This window comes from Rousettus aegyptiacus, unplaced genomic scaffold (assembly GCF_014176215.1).
Source record: "Rousettus aegyptiacus isolate mRouAeg1 unplaced genomic scaffold, mRouAeg1.p scaffold_m13_p_7, whole genome shotgun sequence".
Taxonomy (NCBI): domain Eukaryota; kingdom Metazoa; phylum Chordata; class Mammalia; order Chiroptera; family Pteropodidae; genus Rousettus; species Rousettus aegyptiacus.
The window spans coordinates 59,465,729-59,479,056 of record NW_023416310.1 but is presented as its reverse complement, the minus strand read 5'-3'; the positions used below and the strand labels follow the sequence as shown (position 1 = coordinate 59,479,056).

Sequence of the window (13,328 nt, the reverse complement as noted above, 5' to 3'; positions counted from 1 at the left end):
TCCATTAGTGAGTAAGTCTGCACACAGGCCCTTTAACAGGAAAGTTTGTGAATCTTTCATTCCTCTGTCTCAGTCTGCCACTGGTTTTCACAGCCAGAAGATGTGGGGACTTTTCCTCCCAGTACTGGAATCCTGGGTTGGAGAGCGCCATGTGGGGCCAGGACATCTTGCTCTTCTGGGGGGACTTACGCAGCTGAGATATTTTTCCCAATTCTCCACTACCACACATGGGTGTGGGACCAGATGCTTCACATCTCCCCTTCTCTTACCAGTCTCGAGGTGGCCTCTTCTCTGTGTCCTCAGTTGTAGGACTTCTTTTCAGCTAGACTTCAGGCAACTCCCAATGATGGCTATTCTGTAGTTTAGTTGTAATTCTGATGTGAGAGGAGGTAAACACAGCATTTACCTACTTTGCCATCTTGACTGGAAGCTTCTCCTTTCTTTTGAAAATTTAATGATGCATTGTTTTTATCAACCACTTTTTTACTATTAAATGGCCAATTGAAACAAACAGTTCTGAGATCATTCTTCCAGCAGTAATTAAGATTGGGGTGGCAGGTAAAAAGTTATTGTTTCTAACTAAATTAATGGAGTTATTTCTTTTTATATTCGATTTTATTTCTTTTTTAAATTAGTACTAGCTAAACATATTTCTTTCTATACATGTATGTAATATATATTCAATAAAGGTACATACCTCACTTCATAAATAACCACTTTGGGGTACACATTAAGTGTATTATGTTATAACAAAGTGTTGAGTAATAGCATGGAACCTTTAAAAATCAATTCATTAAGCATATTAGAGTTTATTCATTTAAATTTTAAAATGGAGTGAGATTTCCCGCCCAAAATAAATATGCTTTGGCTGGCTTGCCAATTAAGCAATTGTGGATTTGTTCAAGAAATTGAATGAGCTAAATCTGCAGATAATTTTTATAATTGAGGAAATTGAGTTGACAACTGATACATTATTAAAAATAGATTTTAATAATTAAAGAGTATATGATTTTGACATATAACTTGTAAGGAGCTCAAAGATTCAAAGGAGGACATTATAATTCCCAGAACTTTTTATGTGAAAAGGGTAAAAGCAACCTCCAAAATAGAAAATAAATCCAGAATTAATATTGAACTTTAACTCTTCTAGTGGTACGTCATATTTATTCATAGATGCAGGAAATAATGATGAGGGAAAAGAATAGCTCTGCTCATCTCATTAAGATATACTTTTCAAGTAAATAATTAAATAGTAAAAAATAAAATTTAACATTTGTGGGAGGGGGAGGGGAAAATAAATAAGTAAAATGTTTAAGAAACTGTATATATAGTATGAAAAAATAAGCTGGCATTTAAAAAAATTAAAAATAAGTAAAACTGAAAAAAAATTTAACATTCACAATTTACATATTGATCATTTGTGTATTAATAATCATTATAATGATAACTTAGTCCTGAAGAAAAAGAATGTCAAGTTTTAGAGCCTTATGAATTCAGAAGGTAAAACAAGTTTTAACTGCAGTGAAGTATGGTAGGGTATTCAGTTAAAAATATTAGTATAAAAAATATACTAGGATAAAACTTTGGGGGAAATGTAATGGAAACAGTTCAAGGAGGGAAATGAAGAATAAATATTGCAACTGTTAAAAGAATATTAAATTTTTTAAATAGTTTTGGCCCCATTTAAAAATGTTTAAATTTAGAATATGCTAAAATACTTACCCTTTGTAACTATTTAAGTTTACAGTTAAATATTTAGATGTTAACCTTAAAAAATGTGGGAAATGGTTGTATTTATGTGCATATTTTCTCAGGAGTGGGGTCTGTAGCTTTCCAAAAAACAATTAAGTACAGTTATAGGCAAGGTTCCCAGACTCTGGAGACACAATATTAGTTCTAGTCTCAACTCGTTTGTTGTATATTTCCTGTGCCCACATGTAGATGTATAGAAGGTACAAAAGTATATCTGCTTTTAAAACTCTCAGTGGAATTGTAAATTTTGGGGGTAGAACTCTTAATTCAGAAACATCTTTCCTATATGTCTCCATAAAATAATTAGATTCATCCTCTGATTATTTCATATTTACAAGTTGATGGTACTTTCTGTTTTAGTTTGAAGGAAGGAAGTACTGTGAACATGATTTTCAGATGCTCTTTGCTCCTTGCTGTCATCAGTGCGGTAAGTTTTACTGCTGAATGCAAAATAAGTAAGTTTCAAAATTACATAAGTTATTTAATACTATTAAAGTGTCAGTGGTAAAAAATGGTTTTGGGTACTCTGTATAAATAGCATTTAGGAACTTTACCAGTACTCTTTCCTGTTATTACATATAACAAACTGGAAAGAGTATCAAAACATGGAGAGAATTGACGTTTCAGGACATCTACTATAAAGGTATTTCAGGACTAACCAGGACTTCTGTTAGATGATCTTCTGGAATGTCCCATTTCCCCTGTTGATGCAGACTTTACCTACTTTCTTTTGGGTTTGCCAGGAAGGAGACAGGGAAGACATCAGTGAAGTGCTTAAGGAGCTTAAGGACTGCTTGTGTGTTACAAAAGTGCTGGACTTGCTTGTATCTTAGCCATTTCACCGATTGCTAACAGCTCTACTAGAAGGTCTCCAGAAATTGGAGAAACTGGGTACCATGTTGTAAAGATTTAGTGAAAGAAGAAATTAAGCATGGGTTATAAGAAAATGTGCTGTAGATAACAGTTTTCTGTCAGTGATGACCGGAAATTACCAAAAGGCATTCAAGAACTCCTACTCCATTGAAAAAGGAAAGCCAGAATCAGAAATATGATACGACAGCCCAGAAATACAGCTACAGAATCAAAACAAGGATTCAGATGAAATAGAAAACATTGTTCTAATGTAGAGACACATGCATAAAAAGTCCCTATTTGTGTAGAAAGGTGTAAATGTATTTTTTTTTCCCTCATGTTTTTTTCCCTTACTGCTTTTAACAGTAAGATACCACTTTGGACATATTTTGTGTGTTACTTTTCCACAGGCGAATTCATCATTGGCCGAGTTATCAAAGCCATGAATAACAGCTGGCATCCTGAGTGCTTCCGCTGTGACCTCTGCCAGGAAGTTTTGGCAGATATCGGGTTTGTCAAGAATGCTGGGAGGTAGGAGTGTTTTCATCCTTGTCAGATGTGAGTGGTTAAAGTGGCTACTACGCGGTCATGCATGTTTTCTGATGGGACTGTAAGGTGGTGCATTAGGACACTGAATTTAACGTATAGAGACTCAAGACTGCAGTATATTTACTTGTCCGGTACCTGTTAGGAAAGGGCCCTAGAATTTCTGCGCAGTAGTGCGTGGCTGCCACATGTGTTCCTGGGCCAGCAAAAGGGGGGTAGGTACTTAAAATGGAGTTTCTGAAATATCAGTCAGATTATTTGGATTGGAATAAATAATTTTTCATGTAAAAAGTAGTGGCTTGATTCAGCTCTGTTAAGTCAGAAGTGATTTCTAAGGAAGTGGTTTCTTTAATTTCTTTTAGAAACATGGGAAATATTTTGTTTTAATTATTAGAAAGAACCTTAGATTTTAAATTTAAGTTTCTAAAAAAGTTTTGGCTCTTTTTAGACATCTGTGTCGCCCCTGTCATAATCGTGAGAAAGCCAGGGGCCTTGGAAAATACATCTGCCAGAAATGCCACGCCATCATTGATGAGCAGCCTCTGATATTCAAGAACGACCCTTACCATCCAGACCATTTCAACTGTGCCAACTGCGGGTATTGCAATTTCTTTCTTTTTTATTGCACAAATAGTGGAAATAGAATGAAAGATCACATTTATCTATATTTCTGTTACTCTGGCAAACCAAATTGTTTTTCTTCAACTTGTGATTTGGAAAATTTTAAACCCATAGAAAAGTCAAGAGAGTAATATAAGGAATTAGACTTATATACCCTTCATTGAGTTTCGCCAGTTAACATTTTGCCACATTTGATGGTGAGCAGTGCACTTTGTGTTTGTGTATATGTGCACATGTACATGTACACATACCTTGAAATATTCAGACCATATTAAAATATCTCCAATTATCCCCAAAATTGTTTTTCCAATACAGGATCCAAAAAAAAGCTTTAAAAAGTCTTCTATTTATACATATATAACTTTTACAGTTGTGAGAATTAGGGGATTATCTCAAAATATCTTAAATTACATCTAAAGGAAATCCTTTTTTCTTCAAAAACTCATGATAAATTGTTAGGCTACAATTTTCTGAATTTGCTATCTAGTATATAAATTTAAAGAAAAAAGATATGTTACTATAATCAATATGAAATTACATGCTAAATTATAATAGAGGAAGATTTGTTCTTTAAGTACAGCCACTTCATCTTTTTTGTAATTATCAGTTTGTGACTTATGTGGTTTTCTTGCCTATCCTCCCTCTCGTGAAATGTTTATCATTTTTCATTAGCACTTTTAAAAAATTATTTTAACACATGAAATTCAAACAAGTCCATTTGGCTAATTGGAGCTATCTGGCATGTTTATTGATGTAGGAGACTGAAAATAATAAAGTACTTAAGCATTTGGAGATGGAAAATTCTGGGCATTTCATTCGTTTTTTTACTGTTAACCAGTAGCTATTTTTAAAAGCTTATGACAGTTTAAATAATTATTAGTAAATGGAACTAGTCTCCAAATTCCTGTTTTTGGGGGGAAGATAATATCACTGAGTCTGTCCTTAGTATTGTGATTATTTTCCTCTAGCTTTTTAAGGAAGACAGGTGGACTATAATGTAATAATAGACAAGGAAATGATAAATATGAACAGTGTGATGGTATGTATCTGACTTATTGGTACATTTGATTATTATTATATATCAATATTTTGATAGGAATCCAAAACCTATTAAAACCTATTAATTTAGGTTACTTTGATCACCAAAAAAAAGTTATAGGCATTGGTATAGTGGTATCTTCAAAAAACCTTCTGAAAAGTGTTAGCCACATTGTTGCCTGTCTTTTTCTCTCTTGGTAGTATCATTCAGTTGAGTATCTTTTTCATGATTAGGAAGGAGCTGACTGCTGACGCTCGGGAGCTGAAAGGAGAACTGTACTGCTTGCCGTGCCATGATAAAATGGGAGTCCCCATCTGTGGCGCTTGTCGACGGCCCATTGAAGGGCGTGTAGTAAATGCCATGGGCAAGCAGTGGCACGTGGAGGTGAGTTCTGAATGGTATAGTAGTAACCAGTACTTTTGAATTTCCTTGATTCAGATGTGGTAGCATAATTAGGAGATTCTAAAGATTAAATATAGACTTTTAAAGACAACTTTGTTTAAAATTAAGAATATAGAATATACACTACTTACGTGATCTCTTGGTAATGATATAGGATGTGCTCTTTTGTTCTTAAATCTTCTTGAGGCAAGAAGTGTCACAGTCACGTCCAGCGGCAGGCCTAGCTTATAGATGCTGCTAGTATGATCCCTTTTTCTTATTCCGTGATGTTTGAATAAGCCATGTCTTAATGTCGCCTATCAAAGATACCTGAATTAAAACCGAAAGTACTACAATATTAGCTATGACCAAATGAAACAACTACCTCAAACTTTCATGTATCTTCTTTGAAGATAGTTTAACTTTGGAGTTTTACTTCATTAAATAAGTAAAATATGGCAATTCGAAAATGACCTATAGCGATCTTTTTCAGCATTTTGTTTGTGCCAAGTGTGAAAAACCATTTCTTGGACATCGCCATTATGAAAGGAAGGGCCTGGCATATTGTGAAACCCACTATAACCAGGTATCGATTGTACTTATGGATACTAGATACACTTTTATGAATTTAAGCTTATCAATATCTTAGCTAGAAAGAAATCTTTTGGAAAATGTATATCGGACTATAGATATTTCTTTTAACTTTTTATTTGGGAAATAATTTTAGACTCCTGGAAAGGTTATAAAATAAAAAGTATAAATACCTATCTGCCTTTTGTTCAGGTTCATCATTTGCTTTATTTGCATGTGCTTGCTCTCTATAAAACCACATATAAATACATATATCTATAAATAAAAGTGTGTATGCATATATACAAATACACACATTTTCTGAAGCATTTAATGCATCACTAAGTTCACTTCAATGTATATTTCCTAAGAATATAGAACCCTCTTACGTAACAGTAGTTATCAGTATTAATTCACCACTTTATTTATTTCAGTTTTGTCACTTCATCCAGTAATGTCCTTATAGCATTTTTTCCACTCTGGTACTGGACCTAGTCCAGGGTTGTCATGATCCTTAGCGTTCTTAAATCCAGAACCTTTCCAGAGTGTTTTCGTTTTTGATAGTGATGAAAAGTAAATTATTTTCATCATGAAAAGTAAAAATTAGTCAATTAATTTGTACTTATTTTCTCTAGAAATGGTAAAATATGGATTTAGGTAGCCAGCTGTTTGTTTTTAAGTAGTAGAAAGAAGTGACATTACATTAAATATTTAGTGTCCTAAAACTTAGTTCTAACACATCTTGAATTTTAACCACTTTTTTTTCATTTTCAGCTATTTGGTGACGTTTGTTTCCACTGCAACCGTGTTATAGAAGGTGATGGTAAGTAAGAGATTTTTTATGGCACCATTTTGACACAAAAACACTTGAGTAATGTGAAAATTGAAAAAGGCTGATAGTTGATGTTTGGAATATGACAATTATCAGTTACTTTTTCTCTTTCTTTGGCATATTTCTTAAATAATCTATAGCAGTGAGATGATAAGAGCCTAAGAGTTGGATTTATTCATTTACGATAATACTTTAGGCCAGTGCCACAGGGTTGTTACACTAGGAAATGTAAGATGCCAACCCTGAGACCTGTTTCTCTTTTCCTAGAATCATATAACTTGGAAGCTGTAGAGCACTTGATTACGAACAATTTAATCTGCCAAACAATTTAATCTGCCGTGGTAGTTAGGAAGTTACTTTAACCTTGCAGATGCTATAATCTGGCAGTTACCTGTAGACATTTCTAGGACTTAACACCCTTGTATTTTGTTAATTAGGCACGGCTGATTGACTAAAGCAGAAAGGAAACAGCTGTGTTTGTTAACAGTTGCTAGCACAATTGTGCCAGAAACTTCCTGTCAAAGTTTTAAACATTCCTGTTTTCAGTATGCTTCATGGTTTTCGGCAGTGAACCTAAGTTGGGAAATATTTTCTGAAACAATGCCCACATGCATTTTGTGAAAGGATCTGTTCGAGGAAGCAGTCTTTAGTGCTGCTGAAAATAAAATTTCCTCTTACAAGGGACAGTTAGTTGCTAGGTGAAAGAAACCGTCAAAGGAAACTCTTAGCTTTGGAAGAAAGACTGCTATAGGCGAATATGTTAATGTCTGGATTTTTTTTCTTTAAAATTCTGTATTCCATATTTCTTTGTTGGACCATTGGCTTTAGGGATAGAAAAGAAGTGAAAGGTATGCTGGTAGGCAAGCACTGTGTCAAAAAAGCTCATCTGAGTGACATAATGCATGTTACATTTGTACTGCATTATCCATAGGTGTAAGAGGACATATTTTTACTGTTAATTAAAGTTGAAAAGGTCACTAATAATATTCTCTGAGACGAAGCCTACTGTCATGGAAGACATAAATTATTTGGTTTGTATATTTTTAATAATGTGAAAAAAATAATAAAATTGATTCAATAAACATTAATGACACTGAGGTTTTTAGCTGTGTGATTCTTTTGTAGGAAAATCTTTTGAGAACCTCTTCCAAGTGTCTTGGAAATAACCTTAAGTCTGTTTTGGAGCTGAAAATTTAAGCTCACCCACTTCCCATACCAGTGTATGTAACCAAATATCTTTCCTCTCTCTAGTGGTTTCTGCTCTTAATAAGGCCTGGTGCGTGAACTGTTTTGCCTGTTCTACCTGCAACACTAAGTTAACACTCAAGTAAGTCTACAGTTGGGTCCAGTGTGAGAACCTTAAGACTGAAAACTTTAGGGTAGCATTTTTAAAAACAGAGCTTTTAAAAAGAGAATTATTTCATTTTTTTTCTTTCCACTCAGGCCTTCTGAAAGTAAAAGTTCTTCCTTTAATTGTTCCCTGTTCTTTCTTCTGTTCTTTCTTTGTCCTGTTCAAAGGGACAAGTTTGTTGAAATTGATCTAAAACCAGTCTGCAAACACTGTTATGAGAAAATGCCAGAAGAATTTAAGAGGCGACTTGCCAAACGGGAGAGAGAAGCAAAGGATAAAGACAAGCAGAAAAAGAAAAAACCAGTCTGTTTGTAAACTTTTCTGTCCCTTCTGTCATCATTTTCACTTTCTTCTTTGGTTAGTCCCTTAGAATATCATTCTGTTTTTGTTCTGTTTTTGTCTTTTACTTTTAAAATTTCTTTTTGGCATGTATTTGTAGCCACCAAAGATTGAAGTACAAACATTTGTCCTGTGTAGAGTTGGTCTTTTTATATAAATATTAAAATTACAGAGCTTAATTAATAAGATTCACACTTAATACCATCTTGTATTTCATTTATTTCCCTTAATTTGTAGATTCTTTCATCTCTTTTTTAAATCGCAATATGGAATAGATGTCTTTCTTTTTTTTTTTTTTTAAGAGATTCAAAGGGAAGAATTTCAATCCTTTAATACTGGGAAAAGTTTTAACGTATTTTTGTATGGTAATTACAGCTTTTAAAATCCTGGTTTTTGGGTTCGTTGCTTAAAATAATGTAATTCTGAGTGTCTCATCTTCTAAGCTCTGTATTAAATCCTTTCAGCGTGTTTCAGATCTAAGCAAACACCATCTAATGTACATAATAAGATATCTACTATCTTTGGTGTGTATATATGTGCATTCTTTCATACAATGCCCATATACTACTGTTAATGAATTCATTTTCTTGATGTTGCCAAACTCTTACTATCTTCCTGATTTTTATGGGAAATATTTCAATCTTTGAAATTCTGTTGATTACTAACATGATTGTCCTATTTTTCCTTCACTGTGTTCTGAGATTTAAATTTTTTAAATTTTTTTCAGTTTTCATGTTTCCTTCTAAAAAGAGAAATTAAAATTTAAATATAAAATTAAATCAATGGAAGGTTTGCTTAGCAGTATTTCTGAAAGCAGTAAAAATTTATTTCTTTCATTTAAAACAGGGCAGTTTAATACCTCTTGTTCAAAATTTTTCGGTAGTACTATTTAAATCAAACTGCCAATTGAAATGTAACATTATGTGAATTACTATCAGCATTAGAATCTCTGACAAACAGCTAGAAAATAATTCCCATGTGGTGCTTTAAAATAAAATATTTTCCATTTTAAATATATGGTTAGGAATTAACTTTGTTATTAATGTTCTTTAAAATTGTATCACCAGATTTAATCATTTGTCATAAATGATAATGTACCACCAGACTAGTTCCATGAATGCTTCTTAAATATTATTTTACAGAAAATGAACAAGTTAGAAAGTTGTGTATTTGCTTGGTTCACAATTAAAGACCCTAGATTTCAACAATAACAAGCTATTTTAATTACCGATTAGAAATGCATTACAGATAGGCCATCTGAAACTTGTCTTCTCCAGAACTGTTTTACAACTAAATTGATAATGTGTGTTGCTGTAGATTTTAAAAAGATTTAGTTCTCCATACAGCTACCGTTCACAAAATGTAACCAGAGGAAATTTGGTTCATTTGTGCTCATTAGGAGTGATTAAAAACTTTTCTATACCTCCCCTAACAACCTTTCTGTCAGACAACCAACCAGAATAACCCATTATGATTTAACATGTTTTTAAGACGACTTTTTTTTAAGGTGATTTTGTTATTGGTGGTGGTGGTAGTGGTAGGCAAACCATTTTATGCCAGGAAAGACAAAACCTCATTAACTACCTAATTTAAATTACTAAGTAAGATTATTTTGCCTTCAATTAGGGGATCATTCGAATTACAGAAATATAATTCTTTGCTTTAAATAACTTCTTTAAAGTGTTGTCATGGTACTTTAAAATGTGACTGACTTTGTTACCTATAGTATATTTACGTTAGATTTCCTGTATATTTAGCACTGACTAAAATGTAATACACATTTTGTATTACACAGGTATAGCATCAATTTATAAGGATAATTTTTTCAAACATTGTGACTTTTTTACATTTACCACGATGACAAGAATTGAGATTAGAATTATAGTTTTTTTGCTAACACATCACCATGTAGTATCTTCATTTACTTCAGTAAAATTATTTCATATTATTTACATGTCTATGTTACATATGTTTGCACTAATTTTTTTTTTTATTATCTCTAGGAATAAATTTGTGGAATTTGACATGAAACCTGTCTGTAAGAAGTGTTATGAGAAATTTCCGTTGGAGCTGAAGAAAAGACTTAAGAAACTAGCTGAGACCTTAGGAAGGAAATAATTTCCTTTATTTTTTTTTTCTTTGCAAAGATAAGAGATTACCAGCATTATTGATGTGATCTACCCTTATTTAAACCTATTTCTCAAAATAGTTGAGAGTGAAGAAAACCTATGTGGTTTTCTTCATCTCTTTTTTTCTCATTAAAAAAGAAAAAAAATTGTGTAATCATATTTAAAACAGATGAAATCAAGATTTGCCTTTGTCAATAATCATCAATTTGTTAAAATGTAGACTATATTTAATAGCAAAAATCACATGGCTAAATGTTAAATTAATTAAGGTCCAAAAATTTAAATACAACTTTTAAAAATGAAAGTAAGGAGTCAGCTTTTATACGACACAGCTAAAAAATAGAAACTTTATTTTACTTTGTACTCAAAAGAAAATTAAATCCAACCACTGTTAGGGACGTTGTAGGGAAGAAAACTAACCAAGAAAAACAAATCTTATGGAATCTTAGTATGTTAATCAGACTGGTAGCTACAAAATGAATGTACACATTACAAAGACAAGAAACAAGTATATTCAGAACTACCTGATTTTAGGTTTTTTTTTGTTGTTAAATGCAATAATTATGCTGTTTTATATTTTGTTCTCCTTGTGAACTTCTTCCTTCATACAATTACTTAGCATAATAGTTACAGCTAGCTTATATATGTCTTTTTGAATTTTGTGCAAAAAAAATTTATTCTATGTATTTGACAATACAGCATACTTTACAATATTGGAAAAATGGAGTTTTTTTTAATGTATTACAGCAATTATGTTTCAAAACATAAGGTCAAAGATATAGTCTTAGAATAGGACATGAAATTAAATTCTATGTAGCTTGGAATGTATCACTTGAAAAAAAGTGAATGTATATGTATTGGTCATATTACCTTTATTATAACCATATTAATATCTGTGCTTTATACGTAACCTTGCCTCGCCTTAGAAAAACACATACCTTAATCAGGAATTCTAGCAGCTTCATATAATGCCAGCTAAAAATAGGTACACTGGTTGAGATTTGTAAACTCAAATTTATTTACCACAGCTATGATTATTTAAAATATTTTTATTCTCCCTTTTTGGGAAACATTAAAATTAATTTCTGTCATCTTAGTATAAGAGAATGTTTTCATTTCAAATTTCATAATTAATTGAATTTATTTGCTATGAGTAAGAAGTATAAATGATACTTTTAAATTGGGAAAGGGGTGTTTAAGTGTCAATTTTAGGTCAAAAGTCATGAATTATTCTACTTTATCTTATTCTGAAGTTTCTGGACCATTTTTTCTCTATAAACTTGGATGCAAAGCAAACTTTGTGAACATTATTTAAATGTTGCTGTGTCATTTTAAAAGAAAGTTGCCAAGATGGACTTCTAAAGAGAAAATGATTGTTTTTTCCAGAATTTTTAAAATATTGTTTTGCCATTAAAAATATCTCAGGATGCTATTACTCTGCCATTAAAATATTTGTATGCATGTATTAAAAAGTATGCATGTACTTTACGAGATAAATTCTATTGCGGTTTTCAGATAACATTTTTTTTAGTGTTTTTTTTAGAATTCAAAGAATTACAAAAGATTGAAATTAATCAGTATATATAGTTTAAGACTGCACGAGTTCAGAAGTTTCAAACAGTCTTTGCATTTGACAGTAAGAATCGAAATCCCTTCCATGTGCCTTTGTCAGCTAATTTATGACTAGCAGTGAAAACCTTAAAAGTATGTAGGGTCTGGATGTTAAATTCTTAAATACCCTACACCAGAAATGTGGAGCAGAAAAGTAACTATTTACCTATATCTTAATCACTTTGAAGATGCATGGGCAGAACAGCTTTGTTTACATATCTTACATAGACAGGTCTCTCCTATAGCCAGAGCCCACTGCTATATCTTTGCTCACTCTTCTCTTAAAATATGAATTAATATTTCTGGAAGTTCAACTTTTTAAGCCTCTAACACTTTAGGGTATTTTATGTAGATACAGTTCTTTCTTCCTCACTACGGCTATCATTGAAACCCTTAAATGTGGGAAAGGAGGAAGAAGTTGAGAAGTTCTAAGTGGAACAGAAGACAGACTTGGTTCAGTTCATACTATTTTTCATGGAGCTTTCTCTAGCTGTGGAAAAACTCAGGCTAGTAAGTATCTATTTAAAGTCTTACAAGGCAATTTTAAATAATTCATAGTTCTTACCATATTTCTAAATGCTCTTTTTCTTACCAAGCCTAATATAATTGGGGAAAATGTCTGGATACAAATAAAACATTCTTTGGATCATGTTCAAAGCCTTATTAACATTGAACCTGAAATGACAGACCATTCTGCCTCACTTATTTGCCAAAATAGCCATTTCTAAGTTAAGGAAAATTTGAGGTAGGCTTACAGCATTCTTATTGTATTTAATTTTAGATTGTAAGCTCAATGGCAGGGACACTATATTGATAATTATGTTTTTATATAGCAACCATTGCAGTATACTCTTGGTACTTAATAAAAGTTCAATATCGTATTGTGTATTGTTTAATTTGAATGGCTTTAAGACATATAATTATGAGAAGATAGGACTGATATTTAAGAAAGCCCTTTTGAAAGCCACCTAGGTGGCCATCAATGGATAAGTGAATGGATAAAGAAAGCATGGTGTGTGTGTGTGTGTGTGTGTGTGTGTGTGTAATATCCACAATGGAATATTATTTATCCATAAAAAGAAGGAATTCTTGCCATTTATGACAACATGGATAGATCTCAGAGGCACTATGCTAAGTAAAATAAGTCAGAGAGAAAGACAAATACCATATGATCTCATACATGTGGAATCTTAAAAAAAAATTAAAAAGCAGCTTATAGATACAAAGAACACATGCTGGTTGCCAGAAGTGGAGGGTACAGTGTGGGTGAAAAGGATCAAAAAATACACACTTAGAATTATAAAT

The 13,328-nt window shown here is 32.3% G+C and overlaps 1 protein-coding gene across 9 annotated transcripts in view; it reads left to right on the top strand.

Moving 5' to 3' along the window:
* The window catches only part of LIMS1 (LIM zinc finger domain containing 1), a 145,260-nt gene extending 132,356 nt beyond the window's left edge, over positions 1-12,904 (top strand). For 5 of the 9 annotated variants that reach the window (XM_016162961.2, XM_016162969.2, XM_016162967.2 and 2 more), the window contains exons 3-11: positions 2,113-2,179; positions 3,015-3,135; positions 3,599-3,748; positions 5,044-5,194; positions 5,685-5,777; positions 6,536-6,584; positions 7,845-7,920; positions 8,112-8,301; positions 10,287-12,904. In XM_016162961.2, the coding sequence (XP_016018447.1) occupies positions 2,113-2,179; positions 3,015-3,135; positions 3,599-3,748; positions 5,044-5,194; positions 5,685-5,777; positions 6,536-6,584; positions 7,845-7,920; positions 8,112-8,259 (855 nt within the window). In that variant the 3' untranslated portion in view covers positions 8,260-8,301; positions 10,287-12,904. Of the gene's footprint in view, positions 1-2,112; positions 2,180-3,014; positions 3,136-3,598; positions 3,749-5,043; positions 5,195-5,684; positions 5,778-6,535; positions 6,585-7,844; positions 7,921-8,111; positions 8,303-10,286 lie in introns of those variants that run through there. The other 4 variants (XM_016162963.2, XM_016162968.2, XM_016162965.2 and 1 more) reach the window with 2 other exon arrangements.
* The last annotated feature ends 424 nt before the right edge of the window (positions 12,905-13,328 follow it).